This window comes from Cherax quadricarinatus, chromosome 28 (genome assembly GCF_038502225.1).
Source record: "Cherax quadricarinatus isolate ZL_2023a chromosome 28, ASM3850222v1, whole genome shotgun sequence".
Classification (NCBI taxonomy): domain Eukaryota; kingdom Metazoa; phylum Arthropoda; class Malacostraca; order Decapoda; family Parastacidae; genus Cherax; species Cherax quadricarinatus.
This window is the reverse complement of record NC_091319.1, coordinates 22,437,524-22,460,871: the sequence shown is the minus strand read 5'-3', so window position 1 is coordinate 22,460,871 and position 23,348 is coordinate 22,437,524. Positions and strand designations below refer to the sequence as shown.

General features: G+C 41.3%; 1 protein-coding gene across 6 annotated transcripts in view; it reads right to left on the bottom strand.

Moving 5' to 3' along the window:
* The window catches only part of Elys (AT hook containing transcription factor 1 homolog), a 269,815-nt gene that overhangs the window by 124,320 nt on the left and 122,147 nt on the right, over positions 1 to 23,348 (bottom strand). For all 6 annotated transcript variants that reach the window (XM_070089464.1, XM_070089469.1, XM_070089468.1 and 3 more), the window contains exons 17-19: positions 21,225 to 21,317; positions 20,116 to 20,299; positions 2,666 to 2,810 (exon numbers count right to left, since the gene is read on the bottom strand). In XM_070089464.1, coding sequence (XP_069945565.1) covers positions 2,666 to 2,810; positions 20,116 to 20,299; positions 21,225 to 21,317 — 422 coding nt within the window. The remainder of the gene's footprint in view (positions 1 to 2,665; positions 2,811 to 20,115; positions 20,300 to 21,224; positions 21,318 to 23,348) is intronic.

Here is a 23,348-nt window from a genome sequence, read left to right as displayed (position 1 = left end):
AGAGCACAGTGTCATCGGCAAAGAGCAGCTGTGACAACTCCCACTTTGTGTGTGATTCTTTATCTTTTAACTCCACGCCTCTTGCCAAGACCCTCGCATTTACTTCTCTTACAACCCCATCTATAAATATATTAAACAACCACGGTGACATCACACATCCTTGTCTAAGGCCTACTTTTACTGGGAAAAAATTTCCCTCTTTCCTACATACTCTAACTTGAGCCTCACTATCCTCGTAAAAACTCTTCACTGCTTTCAGTAACCTACCTCCTACACCATACACTTGCAACATCTGCCACATTGCCCCCCTATCCACCCTGTCATACGCCTTTTCCAAATCCATAAATGCCACAAAGACCTCTTTAGCCTTATCTAAATACTGTTCACTTATATGTTTCACTGTAAACACCTGGTCCACACACCCCCTACCTTTCCTAAAGCCTCCTTGTTCATCTGCTATCCTATTCTCCGTCTTACTCTTAATTCTTTCAATTATAACTCTACCATACACTTTACCAGGTACACTCAACAGACTTATCCCCCTATAATTTTTGCACTCTCTTTTATCCCCTTTGCCTTTATACAAAGGAACTATGCATGCTCTCTGCCAATCCCTAGGTACCTTACCCTCTTCCATACATTTATTAAATAATTGCACCAACCACTCCAAAACTATATCCCCACCTGCTTTTAACATTTCTATCTTTATCCCATCAATCCCGGCTGCCTTACCCCCTTTCATTTTACCTACTGCCTCACGAACTTCCCCCACACTCACAACTGGCTCTTCCTCACTCCTACAAGATGTTATTCCTCCTTGCCCTATACACGAAATCACAGCTTCCCTATCTTCATCAACATTTAACAATTCCTCAAAATATTCCTTCCATCTTCCCAATACCTCTACCTCTCCATTTAATAACTCTCCTCTCCTATTTTTAACTGACAAATCCATTTGTTCTCTAGGCTTTCTTAACTTGTTAATCTCACTCCAAAACTTTTTCTTATTTTCAACAAAATTTGTTGATAACATCTCACCCACTCTCTCATTTGCTCTCTTTTTACATTGCTTCACCACTCTCTTAACTTCTCTCTTTTTCTCCATATACTCTTCCCTCCTTGCATCACTTCTACTTTGTAAAAACTTCTCATATGCTAACTTTTTCTCCCTTACTACTCTCTTTACATCATCATTCCACCAATCGCTCCTCTTCCCTCCTGCACCCACTTTCCTGTAACCACAAACTTCTGCTGAACACTCTAACACTACATTTTTAAACCTACCCCATACCTCTTCGACCCCATTGCCTATGCTCTCATTAGCCCATCTATCCTCCAATAGCTGTTTATATCTTACCCTAACTGCCTCCTCTTTTAGTTTATAAACCTTCACCTCTCTCTTCCCTGATGCTTCTATTCTCCTTGTATCCCATCTACCTTTTACTCTCAGTGTAGCTACAACTAGAAAGTGATCTGATATATCTGTGGCCCCTCTATAAACATGTACATCCTGAAGTCTACTCAACAGTCTTTTATCTACCAATACATAATCCAACAAACTACTGTCATTTCGCCCTACATCATATCGTGTATACTTATTTATCCTCTTTTTCTTAAAATATGTATTACCTATAACTAAACCCCTTTCTATACAAAGTTCAATCAAAGGGCTCCCATTATCATTTACACCTGGCACCCCAAACTTACCTACCACACCCTCTCTAAAAGTTTCTCCTACTTTAGCATTCAAGTCCCCTACCACAATTACTCTCTCACTTGGTTCAAAGGCTCCTATACATTCACTTAACATCTCCCAAAATCTCTCTCTCTCCTCTGCATTCCTCTCTTCTCCAGGTGCATACACGCTTATTATGACCCACTTCTCGCATCCAACCTTTACTTTAATCCACATAATTCTTGAATTTACACATTCATATTCTCTTTTCTCCTTCCATAACTGATCATTTAACATTACTGCTACCCCTTCCTTTGCTCTAACTCTCTCAGATACTCCAGATTTAATCCCATTTATTTCCCCCCACTGAAACTCTCCTACCCCCTTCAGCTTTGTTTCGCTTAGGGCCAGGACATCCAACTTCTTTTCATTCATAACATCAGCAGTTTATATATATAAATTATATACAGTATTGGTCTCTCAGGCCCCATTCATAACATCAGCAGTTTATATATATAAATTATATACAGTATTGGTCTCTCAGGCCCCAAATGTTAGTAGGAATAGAAAAAAATTGGAAAAGAAAAGAAAAAACAACTAAAACAACAAAATAATATAATACGCGTATGTGGAATTCGTCGATGTTGCCGCCACCACATCATTTTCTACAAACTTCTTGGCACTGTATCTCGGTAAGTACTGATCAGATTCTAATTTTTTTTGTTTTATTACCTTCACAAAAATATGCTCTTTAATTCTGTAAGAAAAAATCATTTTTTTTTTTTCAAAATTTCTTGGACACTGGTGCGTGACTTCAGATTTTGGCCTTGGACCCTGAAAGGGTTAAGGAGTGAAGGTATACCCCTCGACTAAGAGCAGGGGCTATGCATTTGTTTTTAGTGTGACCACACCCCCTCATGTTAAGGCTTATGGCAAGTAATATCCTTATAAAAAGAAGGATGAATAAAATTTCAATATGAATATACTAACCTGGCTCTTTGGAGGTAATAAACAAGAAGATAGTCTTGAGCAGATGTGCTGGATGAGGTCTGTAGGTATGAAACAAGTGCTTCTTCTTCTAAAGAAGAGAGCGGTAGGTGAATGACACACTCCAACTTACCAAGTTGTTCACACCCTGTAAAAAATAATTTAATATACAAATTCTAATACAAACATATGAATATCTTGAAAAAAAAAAAAAAAAAGAAGTGTTGAGGTGGTTTGGACATTTAGAGAGGCTAGAGGAAAATAAGATGACTCGGAGGGTGTATGCTGCATCCAAAGAATATGTAATCTTTATTTGGAGCATGTTAACACACTCACATAGGCTGCCTCACCAACCAGTGAACCAGATGCTAAGGGTCTGACGATTGGGGTCCCATTGTCAGATCAGTATCTAGGTTAAGCCAATCATAATGTGGTTCTGGCAATTGTGAAGGTGACGTGGCTACCACTAACCTTTTCACCCTTGTCATTTTCATTCTACCACTGGTTGAACCATGGTGGTCTGCTCTCTCTTGGCTGCTGTTTTGCCTTGATTACTGTGGCGTGCACTAATACCTATTGCTGTACATAGTGTTCATTTTTTTTTTTTTAAGAAGTCGGCCATCTCCCACCGAGGCAGGGTGACCCAAAAAGAAAGAAAATCCCCAAAAAGAAAATACTTTCATCATTCAACACCTTCACCTCACTCACACATAATCACTGTTTTTGCAGAGGTGCTCACAACACAACAGTTTAGAAGCATATACATATAAAGATACACAACATATCCCTCCAAACTGCCAATATCCCAAACCCCTTCTTTAGAGTGCAGGCATTGTACTTACCATTTCCAGGACTCAAGTCTGGCTATATAAAAACAACTGGTTTCCCTGAATCCCTTCACTAAATATTACCCTGCTCACACTCCAATAGATTGTCAGGTCCCAAATACCATTCGTCTCCATTCACTCCTATCGAACACGCTCACACACTTGGTGTAGGATAATATAATTCAAAGTTTTTCTGCTGTGTTTATTTTGCTCCCTTTACACCCAGGATAAGAGGCCATTGAGTACCTGGGTTGTAAGTGTATAAATTTGTAGTGGAGGGAGAGCAGGGTAGGGGTGGCCCAAGGAAATGATGGAATGGGTAAAGGTGGTTTTGTGGTAGAAGGGCTTGTGTAAGTGTGTTAAGACAGGAGTGGAGGTACATGGTTTTTGGGACCCGACAACCTCTTATAGCGTGAGCAAGGTAACATTTTGTGAAGAGATTCAGGGAACACCAGTTAGCCAGCCTTAAGAGTTCTGGAGTTGAGAAGTACAGTGTCTACACTCTGAAGGAGGGGTGGGATGTTGTGGTCCAAAGGGTATTTTGAATTCAACTGAACTGTATATATCAGGCACAGATTGATTAATGAATCTCAACACGGTTTTACAAAGGGGCGTTCCTGTCTTACGAATTTACTAACTTTTTTCACTAAGGTGTTTGAGGAGGTAGATCATGGTAATGAATATGATATTGTGTATATGGACTTCAGTAAGGCTTTCGATAGAGTTCCACACCAGAGGCTATTGAGGAAACTTAAGGCACACGGAACAGGAGGAGAAATGTTTTCCTGGGTAGAGGCATGGCTGACAAATAGACAGCAGAGAGTTTGCATAAATGGGGAGAAATCAGAATGGGGGCACGTCACAAGAGGTGTTCCTCAGGGGTCAGTTGTTGTTCACAATTTACATAAACGACATAGATGAGGAAATAAATAGTGACATAAGCAAATTTGCTGATGACACCAAAATAGGCCGTCCAATTCATTCTAATAAGGACACTAGAGCACTCCAGGATGATTTGAATAGACTGATGCAATGGTCGGAGAAGTGGCAGATGCAGTTTAATATTGACAAATGCAAAGTTCTAAATGTTGGACAGGCAAATAACCATGCCACATATAAACTAAATAATGTAGATCTTAATACTACTGATTGTGAAAAGGATTTAGGAGTTCTGGTTAGCAGTAATTTAAAACCAAGACAACAGTGCATTAGTGTTCGCAATAAAGCTAACAGAATTCTTGGCTTCATATCTAGAAGTATAAATAATAGAAGTCCTCAGGTTGTTCTTCAACTCTATATATCCTTGGTTAGGCCTCATTTAGACTATGCTGCTCAGTTCTGGACACCGTATTACAGAATGGATATAAATGCTCTGGAAAACGTACAAAGGAGGATGACAGAGATGATCCCATGTATCAGAAATCTTCCCTATGAGGATAGACTGAGGGCCCTGAATCTGCACTCTCTCAAAAGGCGTAGAATTAGGGGGGATATAAATAGCGTGCTGAAAATTTCCAGCCAAGACAGGATTCGCACCAATGGTTTCAAGTTGGAAAAATTCAGATTCAGAAAGGATATAGGAAAGCACTGGTTTGGTAATAGAGTTGTGGATAAGTGGAACAAACTCCCGAGTACAGTTATTCAGGCTAAAACATTGTGTAGTTTTAAAAATAGGTTAGATAAATACATGAGTGGGTGTGAGTTGGACCTGACTAGCTTGTGCTGCTGGGTCTGGTGCAGTGCTCCATCCTTGAGTGGAGATGATCAGACTGGATGGGTCATTGGGCTAATCTGGGGGGGGGGGGGGGGGGGGGGTTTGACCTGCTCCACATGGGTCAGTAGGCCTGTTGCAGTGTTCCTTCTTTCTTATGTTCTTATGTAAAAGACCACCAAATTTGCTCCAAGGTCTTTCAAACACCCTAGATATAATAAAAACATCTTGTTTCTGCTGGGTCAACCAACCACGGTGGGAATGGACAATATGGAAAAATCTAAGTTCCTGTATTATCAGACCTCTCAACATACTAAAATATTTTTGGGTTATCTACTGTATTACCTTCAATTTCAGCACACATACTCATATGCAAAGGTGGTGATTACCTATAAGACTTATAATTTTTTCTTTTAAACACACCGGCCATCTCTTACCGAGGTAGGGTGGGGCGTAAAAGGAAAAACACTGTCACTGTCACTCACTCCATCACTCTCGCCAGAAGTGTGCTTATACTACAGTGCAGACGTCCCTCCAAGCTGCAAACATCCCATGCTTCACACCCATATAAGAGTGTTGGTACCACTATACTTTCATACATTCCTCTTTTTGCCTCCATGGATAATGTTGTTTCCACAGAGGTATAAAATAAAGTTTCACTGAAATGTTAAGTACAGTGGACCCCCGCATAACGATCACCTCCGAATGCGACCAATTATGTAAGTGTATTTATGTAAGTGCGTTTGTACGTGTATGTTTGGGGGTCTGAAATGGACTAATCTACTTCACAATATTCCTTATGGAAACAAATTCGGTCAGTACTGGCACCTGAACATACTTCTGGAGTGAAAAAATATCATTAACTGGGGGTCCACTGTATTTTTGTTGCTGCACATACAGTATAAACTGCTTACAAACATAGCAAGATATCAGATACAGGACCAATTATCTTCCTCTTGCATGATTTCATCCATGCTAAAATATGTTGTTTTCCCAGTTGATCACATGTCTATTTGTGTGTGTGTAATTATTAGTTATGTTACTTACTACTTCAATGAACAGTTCAATGATGTACTGACCATGAGTACTGAAAAAAAAAAAAAATTGCCTATCACAAATAGAATTTATGTGTGCATTTTAATAAGGCTAGTTTCCTAAAGCAAAATAACTTTCTGTATTTCCATCCTGCCTCGGTGGGAGATGGCAGACCAGTTAGAAAAAAAAAATATCAAAATTCCTAGGTAGTAGGTTGGTAGACAGCAATCGCCTAGGGAGGTACTACCATCCTGCCAAGTGAGTGTAAAACGAAAGCCTGTAATTGTTGTACACAACGGTAGGTTTGCTGGTGTCTTTTTTCTGTCTCATATACGTACATGCAAAACTTCAGGTACATCTTGCTACTTCTACTTACGCTTAGATCACACACTACACATGCATGTACAAGCATATATATACACACACACACCCCTCTGGGTTTTCTTACTAGTTCTTCTCTTTCTTTCTTTAACAAACTGGCCATATCCCACAGAGGCAGGGGGGGCCCAAAAAGAAAAAAGCAAAAGTTTTCTTTTTAAATTTAGTAATTTATACAGAAGGGGTTACTAGCCCCATGCTCTTGGCATTTTAGTCGCCTCTTACAACACACATGGCTCATGGAGGAAGAACTGTTCCCCTTCCCCGTGGAGATAAGAGGAAATAAGAACAAGAACTAGTAAGAAAATAGAAGAAAACCCAGAGGAGTGTGTATATATATGCTTGTACATGTATGTAGTAACAGTAGTAGTAGTAGTAGGTTGGTAGACAGCAACCACCCAGGGAGGTACTACCCTCCAGCTAAGTGAGTGTAAAATAACAGCCTGTAATTGTTTTACATGATGGGAGGATTGCTGGTGTCTTTTTTCTGTCTCAAACATGCAAGATTTCAGGTACATCTTGCTACTTCTACTTACACTTAGGTCACACAACACATACATGTACACGTTTTTGTATACACACTCATCTGAGCTTTCTTTGAATTTATCTTAACAGTTCCTGTTCTTATTGCTTTTACATTCATATCCATAGGGAAGTGGAATAATCTTTCCTCCATAAGCCATGCATGTTGTAAAAGTCAACTAAAATGCCAGGAACAATGGGCTAGTAACCCCTTTTCCCATATAGCCTACTAAAAAGAAAACGACGACAACTGTCAAAGTGGGATGTTTGAATATGCGTGGATGTTGTGCAAATGGTAAGAAAGAGATGATTGTGGAGGTTATGAATGAGAAGAAGCTGGATGTCTTGGCTTTAAGTGAAACAAAGCTGAAGAGGGTGGGAGAGTTTCAGTGGGGAGAAATAAATGGGATTAGGTCAGGGATTTCAAATAGAGTTAGAGCCAAAGAAGGAGTAGCAATAATGTTGAAGGATACGTTTTTTTTATTTTTTTTTTATTATCACACTGGCCGATTCCCACCAAGGCAGGGTGGCCCGAAAAAGAAAAACTTTCACCATCATTCACTCCATCACTGTCTTGCCAGAAGGGTGCTTTACACTACAGTTTTTAAACTGCAACATTAACACCCCTCCTTCAGAGTGCAGGCACTGTACTTCCCATCTCCAGGACTCAAGTCCGGCCTGCCGGTTTCCCTGAACCCCTTCATAAATGTTACTTTGCTCACACTCCAACAGCACGTCAAGTATTAAAAACCATTTGTCTCCATTCACTCCTATCAAACACGCTCACGCATACCTGCTGGAAGTCCAAGCCCCTTGCACACAAAACCTCCTTTACCCCCTCTCTCCAACCTGTCCTAGGCCGACCCCTACCCCGCCTTCCTTCCACTACAGACTGATACACTCTTGAAGTCATTCTGTTTCGCTCCATTCTCTCTACATGTCCGAACCACCTCAACAACCCTTCCTCAGCCCACTGGACAACAGTTTTGGTAATCCCGCACCTCCTCCTAACTTCCAAACTACGAATTCTCTGCATTATATTCACACCACACATTGCCCTCAGACATGACATCTCCACTGCCTCCAGCCTTCTCCTCGCTGCAACATTCATCACCCATGCTTCACACCCATATAAGAGCGTTGGTAAAACTATACTCTCATACATTCCCCTCTTTGCCTCCAAGGACAAAGTTCTTTGTCTCCACAGACTCCTAAGTGCACCACTCACTCTTTTTCCCTCATCAATTCTATGATTCACCTCATCTTTCATAGACCCATCCGCTGACACGTCCACTCCCAAATATCTGAATACATTCACCTCCTACATATTCTCTCCCTCCAATCTGATATTCAATCTTTCATCACCTAATCTTTTTGTTACCCTCATAACCTTACTCTTTCCTGTATTCACCTTTAATTTTCTTCTTTTGCACACCCTACCAAATTCATCCACCAATCTCTGCAACTTCTCTTCAGAATCTCCCAAGAGCACAGTGTCATCAGCAAAGAGCAGCTGTGACAACTCCCACTTTGTGTGTGATTCTTTATCTTTTAACTCCACGCCTCTTGTCAAGACCCTCGCATTTACTTCTCTTACAACCCCATCTATAAATATATTAAACAACCACGGTGAAATCACACATCCTTGTCTAAGGCCTACTTTTACTGGGAAATAATTTCCCTCTTTCCTACATACTCTAACTTGAGCCTCACTATCCTCGTAAAAACTCTTCACTGCTTTCAGTAACCTACCTCCTACACCATACACTTGCAACATCTGCCACATTGCCCCCCTATCCACCCTGTCATACGCCTTTTCCAAATCCATAAATGCCACAAAGACCTCTTTAACCTTATCTAAATACTGTTCACTTATATGTTTCACTGTAAACACCTGGTCCACACACCCCCTACCTTTCCTAAAGCCTCCTTGTTCATCTGCTATCCTATTCTCCGTCTTACTCTTAATTCTTTCAATAATAACTCTACCATACACTTTACCAGGTATACTCAGCAGACTTATCCCCTATAATTTTTGCACTCTCTTTTATCCCCTTTGCCTTTATACAAAGGAACTATGCATGCTCTCTGCCAATCCCTAGGTACCTTACCCTCTTCCATACATTTATTAAATAATTGCACCAACCACTCCAAAACTATATCCCCACCTGCTTTTAACATTTTTATCTTTATCTCATCAATCCCGGCTGCCTTACCTGCCTTACCCCCTTTCATTTTACCTACTGCCTCACGAACTTCCCCCACACTCACAACTGGCTCTTCCTCACTCCTACAAGATGTTATTCCTCCTTGCCCTATACACGAAATCACAGCTTCCCTATCTTCATCAACATTTAACAATTCCTCAAAATATTCCCTCCATCTTCCCAATACCTCTAACTCTCCATTTAATAACTCTCCTCTCCTATTTTTAACTGACAAATCCATTTGTTCTCTAGGCTTTCTTAACTTGTTAATCTCACTCCAAAACTTTTTCTTATTTTCAACAAAATTTGTTGATAACATCTCACCCACTCTCTCATTTGCTCTCTTTTTACATTTGCTTCACCACTCTCTTAACCTCTCTCTTTTTCTCCATATACTCTTCCCTCCTTGCATCACTTCTACTTTGTAAAAACTTCTCATATGCTAACCTTTTCTCCCTTGCTACTCTCTTTAAGTTATGGTAGGAAAAGAGGGAATATAAATGTATTAATTCAAGGATTATGTGGAGTAAAAGAAAGGTTGGGTTATAGTAAGCATTTATGCACCTGGAGAAGAGAGAAGTGTAGAGGGGGGAGGGGGAGGGGGGGGAGAGAGAGAGAGAGAGATAGAGAGAGAGATAGAGATAGAGAGATAGAGAGAGAGAGAGATAGAGAGATAGAGAGATAGAGAGAGAGAGAGATAGAGAGAGAGAGAGATAGAGAGATAGAGAGATAGAGAGAGAGAGAGAGAGAGAGAGAGAGAGAGAGAGAGAGAGAGAGAGAGAGAGAGAGAGATAGAGAGAGAGATAGATAGAGAGAGATAGATAGAGAGAGATAGAGAGAGAGATAGATAGAGAGAGATAGATAGAGAGAGAGTGAAAGAGAGAGAGATAGAGAGAGAGAGAGATAGAGAGAGAGAGAGATAGAGAGAGAGAGATAGAGAGAGAGAGATAGAGATAGAGAGATAGAGATAGAGAGAGAGAGAGATAGAGAGAGAGAGAGAGATAGAGAGATAGTGTCACAGTGTGCTCCACAAACTTTCTTAATATTACTTAAATAAGAGGGCTGGTGAGGATAAAAACTGTTCAGTGTCGAAGTACTACTTACAACACATTAGTACAAGTAAGCCAACTCCTCCACTGAAGTGAATATAAGCAATATCAGTGATATTAAGTGTGGTATGGTGAAGACATGGTGTGAGGGGAAGCGGCAGGCCTTAGGAGTGTCTTCACTATTGCCTTCAGAGTGAGCGTCTAATGTTATATGTGTTTTGTGCTATGTACTAGCATCTGGTGCTTTATAACAACGTGGCTGGTACAATGCAACACAGTGATTTGTGTAACATCTTCCTTTAGTGGAAAAGTGGATAGCATAAACAGTGTTTATTAAGTGATAGTGAGAAGGCAACACTTCCAGCTAGTGGCCCACTGCCGCCCGCCCTCACTACCCACCGGCTATAAACACCCCCACCCACCCACCCTCCACCCCACCCACGACATCACCACCCACCCTCTCTCTCTCCTGTGAACTTCAAACCTAAGCCTCCTCTGGGATGACTTCACACCGCAAAATAGCAAGATTATCTACGCTATCTGGCTATTGTCCCAGTAGATACTGCAGTGTTTGTGGATATACCACAAGGGACAAGGATCTTCTTGGATGTAAGGAGCCTACTTGTTCCAACTACTGCCACACAGATTGCACTCCAGAAGAAGAATTTTGTTGCAGCCAGGTTGAAAATTTCAGAAAATTTAAGGATATCCATAATCCTGTGGTATATGTGGATACAAGCCTGGAGCTACAGGAGGAGGGTTCAGAAGTCCTACCTCAGGGACTCCTGTCCAAAGATCAAGACTGCCCTCTTGGGCTGTGTTGTAAAGTTGCAGCTAAGATAATCCATCACAGGGAAGCACTTCATGAGGCTCCTCAAATCATTAGATAACCTACAAGCTATTGTAGAAGGTCAGTGCAAGCCTACATTAAGTGACGTAAGCTGCTCAGCTGATGGCGACACTATTGACAAAGACTGGAAGTCCCACACTGAGCTTAACTCAGGGGTAAACATCTGGTGGAATTCTGTCATCGCTAAGGTCCCACAGACTGACAGAGTTCAAAACACTACCTTTGGGAATTCTAACACAATTCCTCTGACCACCACAGAGGAACAAATCCTCTTCCCAGCAAGCGTGGAAGCCTTGGATCTGTTAATTCTCCTACACCTGACATCTCTGCTTCAGCCACTGCCAGTCTACTTGACAGTGCACATACCATCTCTGATCCTACACCTGTCAGCACACCTGCCGATACTATTCTAGAATCTGGTAGTAGTGCTTCGACAAGCAAGCTCTGAGCCAGGAGTTTCTCCACCAGAGAAGCGGTGCAGTTAGTGATCAGGGAACTATCACTGCACCTGATCACCTGCTGCGCGAAAGGTACGAACAGCAGGGACACATCTGTCAGAACTGGTAGAGGGCGGGGTAGAGGACGTGGAGGAGGACGTGGTGGAGGAAGACATCTACAGCCGCCTCACCCTCCACTAACACAGTTCCAGCGGCAGAATCCGAGGACAAATCTGCGAAACACAGGGGTACAACAAATCCTAGTCCACCCTCCCAGGCACCTAGGCTGTGTCTCGCTGTCACCGGAAGGGGCACTCTGCCAACAACTGCCTGCGAGATACCAGGTGTAACTACTGCTACAAGAAAGGACATAAGGAGGACCAGTGTCGGAAGAAAAAGGAACTTGACAGACAGGGCCACCTGTTTAGAGACCTGTTCTCAGAACAAACCAGCAGGATCTCTGAATTGGTAAACACTCTCATCGCCACTCACTCAGCTACTCCATCCCAGCCCAGCAGGTGGGGATTGGGCCTTATCAAGACCACAGACCTACATCCCTGCAGCTGCCTCAGTACCCTACCTCTCTCAAGGGCAGGCACCTTACATTCCCTACACACCCACCACCTCAAGCTGACCACTTCATCATGAGGAGCCAGTCTATCAGCATCCTGTCGGCCAACATTAGAGGTTTCATTACTAATGTTGGAAGCTCACACATAGCTTTGTGAACACTCGGACGTCCGACATGATAGCTGTTGTTAAACATTTTTGGATGACAGGACTCCAGAAAATTTTGCAAGAATTGCTGGCTACACCTCATGGATGAGAAGAGACAGGCAAGGGCAAGGAGGTTGGTGTTGCTGTGTGCTTCTCTAAAAGTGTTCATGCCCAGCACATAGATGTTGCCACCCCTACACATCTTGAAATGATGTTCTTCAAGCTCTGTATAAACACTAGTACCTCTGTACTAGCATGTGCAATGTACAGACCTCAGTGGCAACATGCAGACCCTATCAACTTCCTAATGGAAAATATTGACTCCCTTCTGCTACAACACAACTGTCAACATATTATAATTGTTGGTGACCTCAACCAGCACCTTATACAGAGGGACTTTGATGACCTTCTTGCAGTGTTTGACATGAGAAACTTTGTTGATTTCCCTACTCATATCTCTGGCTCCTCCCTTGACCCAGTAGTGAGTGATCTGGCAGAAGGCATAGTCACTTGTCAACCCCTCGGTACGTTGGATCGTCTGACCACAAGGCTGTTTTTACCACACTTAAGATCCCAACAGAAGCGAGGTGAGGAGTCCTCACGCACAACCTGGCTATGGGAAAGAGGTAATTGGCCAGCCCTTTGCTCTGAGCTCGCCACCACCGACTGGAATGCTCTTCTCCAGGGGATGTTGACAACCAAGTGAAAGCCTTCACTGGACACATCCTTAATCTGCAACAAGAACACATTCCTCACCGGCAATATGTGACAAAGCCTACAGATCAGCCTTGGTTTGGCTTTCTTGTAGAGAGGCTGCTACTGCTAAGTACAAAGCATGGCGAGAAGGTATAAGAGACATCCTACCACCTATAACAGGAACTTGCACATGCAAGCCTGTAGGCATATGGGTGATGTTCAAAAGTGGGCCATTGCTAAAGGGAGGGGTTGGACACTAAAGAAAGTTAGCATCAGGTGGAGGGTGGGCTCCAAAACCTGGTGGTCCCTGGTCAAGGACAGACAAGGTTATCTGCCTGATGAACTTATTCCACCTCTAAATCGACAGGATGGGACCACCTCTACTAGTAGTCAAGAGAAAGCGGACCTCTTTGCTGAACACTTTGCTGCCAAAATGCAAGTTCCTGATCCAGCAAGGACCCTCCTTGGCTAGCTGCAAGAACTGTATCAAAACTGTCAGGGGGTGACAATAAGGCAGGAGGAGGTGCATTTCCTTCTTAAATCACTTGACCAAGAAAAGGCTGTAGGGCCCAGACAAGTTGAGCCCAAGATTGTTGAGAAGATGTGCAGACCAGCTAGCAGCACCTCTAACTCGCATCTTTCAGCACTGCCTAGTACAGTGCAAATGGCCCTCTCCATGGAAAGAGGCAAATGTAGTCCCTGTTCACAAAAAGAAGAGCAGAGCAGAAATCAGCAACTACAGACCAGTGTCACTCCTGTCAATCACTGGTAAGATCCTTGAGACAATAATCTCAAGACAAATGACAGATTTTTTTGACTACCACTCACTACTTTGTGATCGTCAATATGGCTTCAGGAAAGGTTACTCTGCTGCTGATCTGTTGTTAAACCTCTCCACTAAGTGGCACCAGTCACTGGATGAATCCAAAGTCAGCTGTGTGGTAGCACTGGACATTGCTGGCGTTTCGACCGGGTGTGGCACCAGGGCCTCTTAGCAAAACTTCAAGCACTGGGAATTGCAGGCTCTACGCTATGTCTCCTCAGTGATTACCTTCATGGTAGATCTCTGTGTAGTCCTCAATGGAACGGAATCAGCAAGACATCCTATTGGGGCAAGCGTTCCCACAAGGAAGTGTGCTGGGTCCACTGTTATGGAATGTCTACTTCAACGACCTTCTTCATCTCATCCCAGAATCACATGCATATGCAGACGACTGTACACTGACATTCACTTATCCAAGAGAAGAAATGCCAGCTGCTCTAAGCTACATCAATCACCAGCTGAGAGCTATATCAGCTTAGGGAAATAGATGGCAAGTAACATTTGCACCTGTAGAAAACGCAAATGATGATCGTCTCTAGGCACCATGATGGTAATGCTGGTGCAGTAGTAAGGATGAATGGGAGGATGTTGGCACCTGGAGAAGAAGTTGATATCCTTGGGGTGAAATTTGACTCCAAACTAACCATGAAGAACCATGTTGTAAATCTTGCAAACAAGGCAGCCAGGAAGCTTACAGCACTTCGCCGTATCTCGCATCTGCTTGACAGTAGGGGTTGCAAGATACTGTCGAGCACACAAATGCGCTCACCTTCCAGTATGCTCCACTTTCTTGGTTTGCCTGTCCCCTCTCATCTGCGATGCTTGACAGAGTGAGAACAGAGCAAGGCGTCTCATCTCTCGCCTGGACCCATCCTGGATGGATCTGTCATTTCAGCAGAGCCTTCAACATAGGAGGGATGTGGGTGGCCTTACTGTTATGTACAAGGCCAATATTGTCAAAATACCACACTTGGATCCACTTGAGGACAGCGAAACAAGCTTTTATGCCACAAGGACGGGCAGAAAGCAGCAACTTCACTCTGGCTGTACCCTTCTCCAGAACATCACTCCATCTGAGATCATACATACCCAGGATGACTCGAGTATGGAACACATTCGATTCAGCATAATGATGTCAACGAGATAAAGTCAGTTGATCAAATGAAAATGCTGGCCCACAGATGGCTCCAATTTCATCCTGTTTCTTACTGGTATGTCTCATAACAATAAAAATGCTTTCAAATGAGCTGATGTAGGTAACAGCTCTTAGCTTGTCAATAAAGTTAGGAATCCTTAACCTGTAAATAGCTTGTCAATAAGCTAGGGATCCTTAACCTTGTCAAACCCTGTGTAGAGAGAGATAGAGAGAGAGAGAGATAGAGAGAGATAGAGAGAGAGATAGAGAGATAGAGAGAGAGAGAGAGAGAGAGTGATAGGAGGAGAGAGAGAGAGAGAGAGAGAGAGAGAGAGAGAGAGAGAGATAGAGAGAGAGAGATAGAGAGATAGAGAGAGAGATAGAGAGAGAGATAGAGAGAGATAGAGAGAGAGAGAGAGAGATAGAGAGAGAGAGAGAGAGAGAGAGAGAGAGAGAGAGAGAGAGAGAGAGAGAGAGAGAGAGAGAGAGAGAATTTTGGGAAATGTGGAGCGAATGCATGGAGAGTTTTGAACAAAGTGTGAGAGTACTTGTGATTCGGGATTTCAGTGTTAAAGTGGGTAAAAATGTTGTGGAGGGAGTAGTAGGTAAATTTGGGGTGCGAGGGGTAAAATGAAGAGGGTGGGTGAGTTTCAGTAGAGAGGAATAAATGGGATTAGGTCAGGGGTTTCTAATAGAGTTAGAGCTAAAGAAGGAGTAGCAATAATGTTGAAGGATAAGCTATGGCAGGAAAAGAGGAATTATAAATGTATTAATTCAAGGATTATGTGGAGAAAAATAAAGGTTAGATGTGAGAAGAGGGTTATAGTAAGCGTACATGCACCTGGGGAAGAGAGAAGTATAGAGGAGAGAGAGAAATTTTGGGAAATGTTGAGTGAATGTGTGGGGAGTTTTGAACCAAGTGTGAGAGTATTTGTGGTTGGAGATTTTAATGCCAAAGTGGGTAAAAATGTTGTGGAGGGAGTAGTAGGTAAATTTGGGGTGCCAGGGGTAAATGAAAATGGAGAGCCTTTAATTGAGCTATGTGTAGAAAGAGGTTTGGTAATAAGTAATACATATTTTATGAAAAAGAGGATAAATAAATATACAAGGCATGATACAGCACATAATGAAAGTAGTTTGTTAGATTATGTATTGGTGGATAAAAGGTTGATGGGTAGGCTCCAGGATGTACACGTTTATAAAGGGGCAACTGATATATCGGATCATTATTTAGTTGTAGCTACAGTTAGAGTAAGAGGAAGATGGGAAAAGAGGAAAATGGCAACAAGCAAGAGGGAGGTGAAAGTGTATAACTAAGGGAGTAGGAAGTTCGGGTGAAATATAACCAACTATTGGCAGAAAGGTGGGCTGGTGCAGGTATGAGTAGTGGGGGGGGGGGGAGGGGGGGGAGGGGGGGGGGTTGAAGAGGGTTCGAATAGTTTTAAAAATGCAGTACAGTGGACCCTCGACCAACGATATTAATCCGTTCCTGAGAGCTCATCGTTAATTGAAATTATCGTTAGTCGAGTTAATTTTCCCCATAAGAAATAATGGAAATCAAATTAATCCGTGCAAGACACCCAAAAGAATTGAAAAATTTTTTTTTTACCACATGAAATATTAATTTTAATACACACAAACTGAAGAAGACATGTACAATTACATGACACTTACCTTTATTGAAGATCTATTGATGACTGATGGGATGGGAGGAGGGGAGACTGTGGATGGTGTTAGTGTTTAGAAGGGGAATCCCCTTCCATTAGAACTTGAGGTGTCAAGTCCTTTTCCGGGGTTACTTCCCTTCTTCTTTTAATGCCACTAGGACCAGCTTGAGAGTCACTGGACCTCTGGCACACAACATATCTGTCCATAGAGGCCTGTACCTCCCGTTCCTTTATGACATTCCTAAAGTGTTTCACAACATTGTCAGTGTCACAATTAAACACTTGTTCAGGTTTCAATTCTTCACTGTCTATGTACTCCTTGAATTCCTGCACATATTTTTCAGCTGCTTTTTGGTCCAAACTGGCAGCCTCACCATGCCTTATCACACTATGTATGCCACTACGATTCTTAACTCTCTCAAACCAACCTTTGCTGGCCTTAAATTCACTCACATCACCACTAGTTGCATGCATTTGTCTAATTAAATCCTCATGCAACTTCCTAGCCTTTTCACATATGATCGCTTGAGAGATTCTATCTCCTATCTGTTTTTCGTTTATCCACAACAATAACAGTCTCTCAACATCCTCTATCACTTGCAATCTCCGTTTCGAAAACATAGTTGCCCCTTTGGCAAGAACAGCTTCCTTGATTGCCGTTTTCTTGGCCACAATAGTAGCGATGGTTGATTGGGGTTTTGTGTACAACCTGGCCAGCTCGGAGACACGCACTCCACTTTCATACTTAGCAATGATCTCTTTCTTCATATTCATAGTAATTCTCACCCTTTTTGCTGTAGGGTTGGCACTAGAAGCTTTCTTGGGGCCCATGGTGACTTATTTTACAGGTGCAATCACTAAAAACGCTGTGATAATATGAAATGTTCCAATTGTATGTCTGGATGGGACTGCGGTGGCTGGCTGGCTTGTAAACACTGGCCACAAGTGGACGCGTCTCAGATGGAACAATTTGTGTTAGTCGAGTTTTTTAGTGATAGTCGAGGCAAAATTTTTGCGTTAAAATGTATCACTAGTCGGATTTAACGTTAGACGATGCAATCGTTGGTCGAGGGTCCACTGTATTAGAATGTGGGGCAGAAGTTTGTGGTTATAGGAGGGTGTGTGCAGGAGGAATGAGGAGTGGTTGGTGGAATGATGAAGTAAAGGGTGTGATAAAAGAGAAAAAGTTAGCTTATGAGAGGTATTTACAAAGCAGAAGTGTTATAAGAACAGCAGAGTATATGGAGGGTAAAAGAAAGGTGAAGAGAGTGGTGAGAGAGTGCAAAACGAGAGCGGATGATAGAGTGGGAGAGGCACTGTCAAGAAATTTTAATGAAAATAAGAAAAAATTTTGGAGTGAGTTAAACAAGATAAGAAAGCCTAGGGAACAAATGGATTTGTCAGTTAAAAACAGAGTAGGGGAGTTAGTAGATGGAGAGATGGAGGTATTGGGTAGATGGCGAGAATATTTTGAGGAACTTTTAAATGTCGACAAAGAAAGGGAGGTGGTAATTTCATGCACTGGCCAGGGAAGTATACCATCTTTTAGGAGTGAAGAAGAACAGGATGAGACTGTGGGGAAGGTGCATGAGGCATTATGTAGAATGAAAGGGGGTAACTGACAGGATCATGACAGAAATGTTAAAAGAAGGGGGCGACATAGTGTTGGAGTGTTTGGTATTTTTGTTTAATAAATGTATGAAATAGGAGAAGGTACCTAGGGATTGGCAGAGTGTGTGTATAGTCCCTTTATATAAAGGGAAGGGGGACAATATAGATTGTAAAAATTAATGAGGAATAAGTTTACTGAGTATACCAGGAAAAGTGTACGGTAGGGTTATTACTGAAAGAATTAGAGGTAAGACAAAATGTAGAATTGCGGATGAGCAATGAGGTTTAAGAGTGGGTAGGTTAGATAGGAGTGAATGGAGACGAATGGTTTTTGGGACCTGACGAGCTGTTGGAGTGTGAGCAGGGTAATATTTAGTGGAGGGATTCAGGGAAACCGGTTACTTTTATATAGCCGGACTTGATTACTGGAGATGGGAAGTACAATGCTTGCACTTTAAAGGAGGGTTTTGGGATATTGGCAGGATATGTTATATATCTTTATATATGCCTCTAAACTGTTGTATCTGGGCATCTCTGCAAAAACAGTGATTATATATGAGTGTTGAATGATGAAAGTATTTTCTTTTTGGGTCACCCTGCCTCGGTGGGAGACAGCCGACTTGTTGGGGGGGGGGGGGGGGAACCATGTATGTGTAGTGTGACCAAAGTGTAAGCAGAAGTAACAAGATGTACCTGAAATCTTCCATGTTATGAGACGGAAAAGACACCAGCAATCCTACGATCATGTAAAACAAGTACAGGCTTTCATTTTACATTCACTTGGCAGGATAGTAGTACCTCCCTGGGCAGTTCCTGTCTACCAACCTACTTCTAGTTCTTGTTCTTATTTCCTCTTATCTTTATGGGCAAGTGGAACATAATTCTTCCTCTGTAAGCCATGCATATCATAAAAGGCGACTAAAATGTCGAGAGCAAGAGGCTAGTAACCCTTTCTCCTGTATACATTACTAATGTTAAAAAGAGAAACTTTTTTTTTTCTTTTTTTGAGCCACCCTGCCTTGGTGGGATACAGCTGGTTTGTTGAAAGAAGATTTTCAAAATTATTTTAGATAATTATAATAGGTAAGCATTTCAAACACTAAGTGTTTGATACTTAATACTGTTGCTGAAACTGACACCTTCCCTACAACCTTGCCTCAATGAGTTACGTACATCTCCAAAATTATTTTTCTTACTATGAAAACTTACTGATCTGAAGAAAACTGACGAATATCACTATTTCAGTTAATCATTAGCAATGACTACATAGACAAAAATAATAGTAAAACAAGGCTTTTCACAGAAAGCAGCTCCCTAGCTGCCTTTCAAAAACACATCACAACCAAAAACTCATTCATCAAACTGTAATATTACTACACAACTTTTTAAGTGTATTACATTTCCAACCTCTAAAACTCAAACCTGGCTAGCCAGTTTTTTTGAAACCTTTCAGATACAATATTTGCTTCATATAAAGAACAGCTGTTGTCCATACTCCATGCTCAAAACACTACTACTGCATCTTTTTATATGTAAACATCTACAACAGAAGCTTTTAGGTCAATATTTCAAAGTTATTACAATGCATGTCTTAGAGCAACACTGTTTAGAATGTCAGGAAGCTCAAGGAATAACCTTATACAGGTACAGTGCAGCAGAAACAACTGGAATCGGTCAAAATTATCTGTTTTTTTCTGAGTACTATTAAATAATCCAAAGATCAAAATGTTAATAAATGTCAAATTTCAGTGCAAAATATGAAAATCTCAACAAAGAAGGTAACATTACCAGTAAATAGGTGATTAAGAAGATCCTCAGTATTATCCCTGATGCGATGAGAGCGTTGATAGTGGAAGGCCTCCCTAATAAGTCCATTTGCCAGCAGGAGGGTCAAATGTAATCTTATATCATCCAGGTCTACTTTGGGAGGCTGACGAATCTGAGCATATGTAAGAGCTCTGTTGTGCTCACCCTTTTTGAAAGAAAAAGTGGTACAAGTTACTCAATGAAACTTAAGAAATGCAACAATAATAAAAAACTAGATTCACATTATACTATTAAGACATAACCAATCTCTTAACACAGTAAATTTCACAATAATTTCATGGAAATCATGAAAAAATGAAAAGGATCCTTAGCTACAATACTAACTCGAACATTATTTTGGACACCATGATAATGTACCAGAACCCATGGACATGACAACAGACGTGGAGAACAACCACTGTGAAAGAACAGTGAAATTCCAAGCGCTTTCGTGACTTCTCACATTATCATGTGGGAAGTCACAAAAGCGCTTGGAATTTCACTATTCTTTCACAGTGGTTGTTTTGCATATTCCGAAATCACCTGTTTACTGTGATCTTATTGCATGACAAGAAATGTGCTTATTTCTGATATTTCTCATACACAGTTTAATATGTAGATATTCACTGAAAATAGCATGTGTATCTATATCCCTATTTTCCTACTTTACATTTTGCAAATTAGTTGTAAAATTTTTACCAATCATTCTCAATGATCATAAACAGTCTCACAGAGCTAATGTAATGGAATTTGATAGTGATATAGTGCTTAGCATGCAAGATTTGCAAGCTAAGCATTGATTCAATAAACTGTAAAAATATTATATTGTAAATTGACTATTTAGGTGTCTAAAGAATGCTGCTCCTCTTAGCATTCACACTGGATTACTTTTAACTTTATGCCCTCTTGGAAATGATGTTAGCCTTGGCAAAATTTAACTCCAACACATTTGTTTATACCAAAATTGCATGAACCCACCAGCTTAAGGAGAGAAAAATTGTTGTGCATGTTCTATAATGTATCAGTTGCCTTTAAATAATTTTTTAGAAGATTATGTCATTAAGTAAGGATAACATTTTTGTAAAACTGACCTGATAAAGAAAAGCCTTCATAATGCGCCGGTGTTGCCAAGAAGTGATATCATTTGTGTTGACAAGTGGATCTAGCAACACATTAAGTCCCTCCTGTATAGATAAATGTAACACAATTATATAGCATTCCCTAAATAGTCTATGTATAATAGCACACATTCAATTTACCAATAATTGTTTTTTAAATATCTTAAATGTTTCTCATACTTGCGTTTTTCTTTTGGGCCACCCCACCTCGGTGGGATATGGCTGGTACGTTGAAAGAAGAAGAAATGTTTCTTATCTATTCTGCACATATTTGACTATAAGAGAGTATTTTTTAAAGATAAGAAATATGGACCTGACGAGCTGTTGGAGTGTGTACAGGGTAGTATTTAGTGAAGGGAGTAAGGGAAACCGGTTATTTTTATACAGCTGGACTTGAATACTGGAAATGGGAAGTACAATGCCTGCACTTTAAAGCAGAGGTTTGGGATATTGGCAGTTTTGGATGGATATGTTATATAACTTTATATATGCTTCTAAACTGTTGTATCTGGGTGCCTCTGCAAAAACAGTGAGTATGTGTGAGTGAGGCGAAAGTGTTGAATGATGATGAAAGTATTTTCTTGTTGGGGATTTTCTGTCCTTTTTGGGTCACCCTGCCACGGCGGGACACGGTCAACTTGAGCGAGCGAGCGAGCGAGCGACACACACACACACACACACACACACACACACACACAGAGAGAGAGAGAGAGAGAGGGGGGGGGGGGGGGTAAATGAGGTTTTGTGGGTGAGAGGCTTGGACTTCCAGCAAGCGTGCATGAACATGTTAGATAGGAGTGAATGGTTTTTGGGACCCAACAAGCTGTTGGAGTGTGAGCAGGGTAATATTTTGTGAAGGGATTCAGGGAAACCTGTTAACCTCACTTGAGTCCTGGAAATGGAAAGTACAATGACTACACTTTTAAGGAGGGGTTTGGGATATTGGCAGTTAGGAGGGCCATCTAAACTGTCATATCTGAGTGCCTCTGCAAAGACAGTGACTGTGTATGAGTGATGGTTAAAGTGTTGAATGATGATGAGAGTTTTTTCTTTCTTTTTGGGTCACCCTGCCTTGGTGGGAAACAGAAGACATGTTAAAAAAACAAAAATGAAATATAAGTTCTAGGTAGTAGGTTGGTAGACAGCAACAGCTCAGGGAGGTAGTACTGTCCTGCCAAGTGAGTGTAAAACGGAAGCCTGTAAATGTTTTACATGATGCTAGGAATGCTGGTGTATTTTTTCTGCCTCAAACATGCAAGATTTCAGGCATGTCTTCCTACCTCTACTTACACATAGGTCACACTACACATGCATTACAAGCATATATATACACCCCCTCTGAGTTTTCTTCTTTCTAACTAGTTCTTGTTTAATTCCTTTTACCTCCATGGAAAAGTGAAACAGAATTCTTCCTCCACAAGCCACGAGTGCCGTAAGAGGCAACTAACATGCTGTGAGCAAGGGGCTAGTAACCCCTTCTCCTGAATACATTACTAAAGTTAAAAAGAGAGACTTTCATTTTTAGCATGTAATTGTTTTACATGACGATAGGATTGCTGGTGTCTTTTGTTTGTCTCATAAATATGCAAGATTACAGGTATGTCTTGCTACTTCTACGTACACTTAGGTCACAATACACATACATGCACATGTTTAGTTATACACACACATCTGAGTTTTCTTTGATTTTACCTTAATAGTTCTTGGTCTTATTACTTGTCCTTTTATATCAATGGGGAAGTGGAATAAGAATCTTTCCTCTGTAAGCCATGCGTGTTGTAAAAGTCAACTAAAATGCCAGGAACAATGAGCTAGTAACCCCTTTTCCTGTAATAATTACTAAAAAGAACAAGAAGAAGGAAATTGTCAAAGTGGGAAGTCTGAATGTGCTTGGATGTTGTGCAAATGATAAGAAAGAGATGATTGTGGAGGTTATGAATGAGAAGAAGCTGGATGTCCTGGCTTTAAGTGAAACAAAGCTGAAGGGAGTGGGAGAGTTTCAGTGGAGAGGAATAAATGGGATTAGGTCAGGGGTTTCAAACAGCATTAGAGCTAAAGGAGTAGCAATAATGTTGAAGGATAAGTTATGGCAGAAAA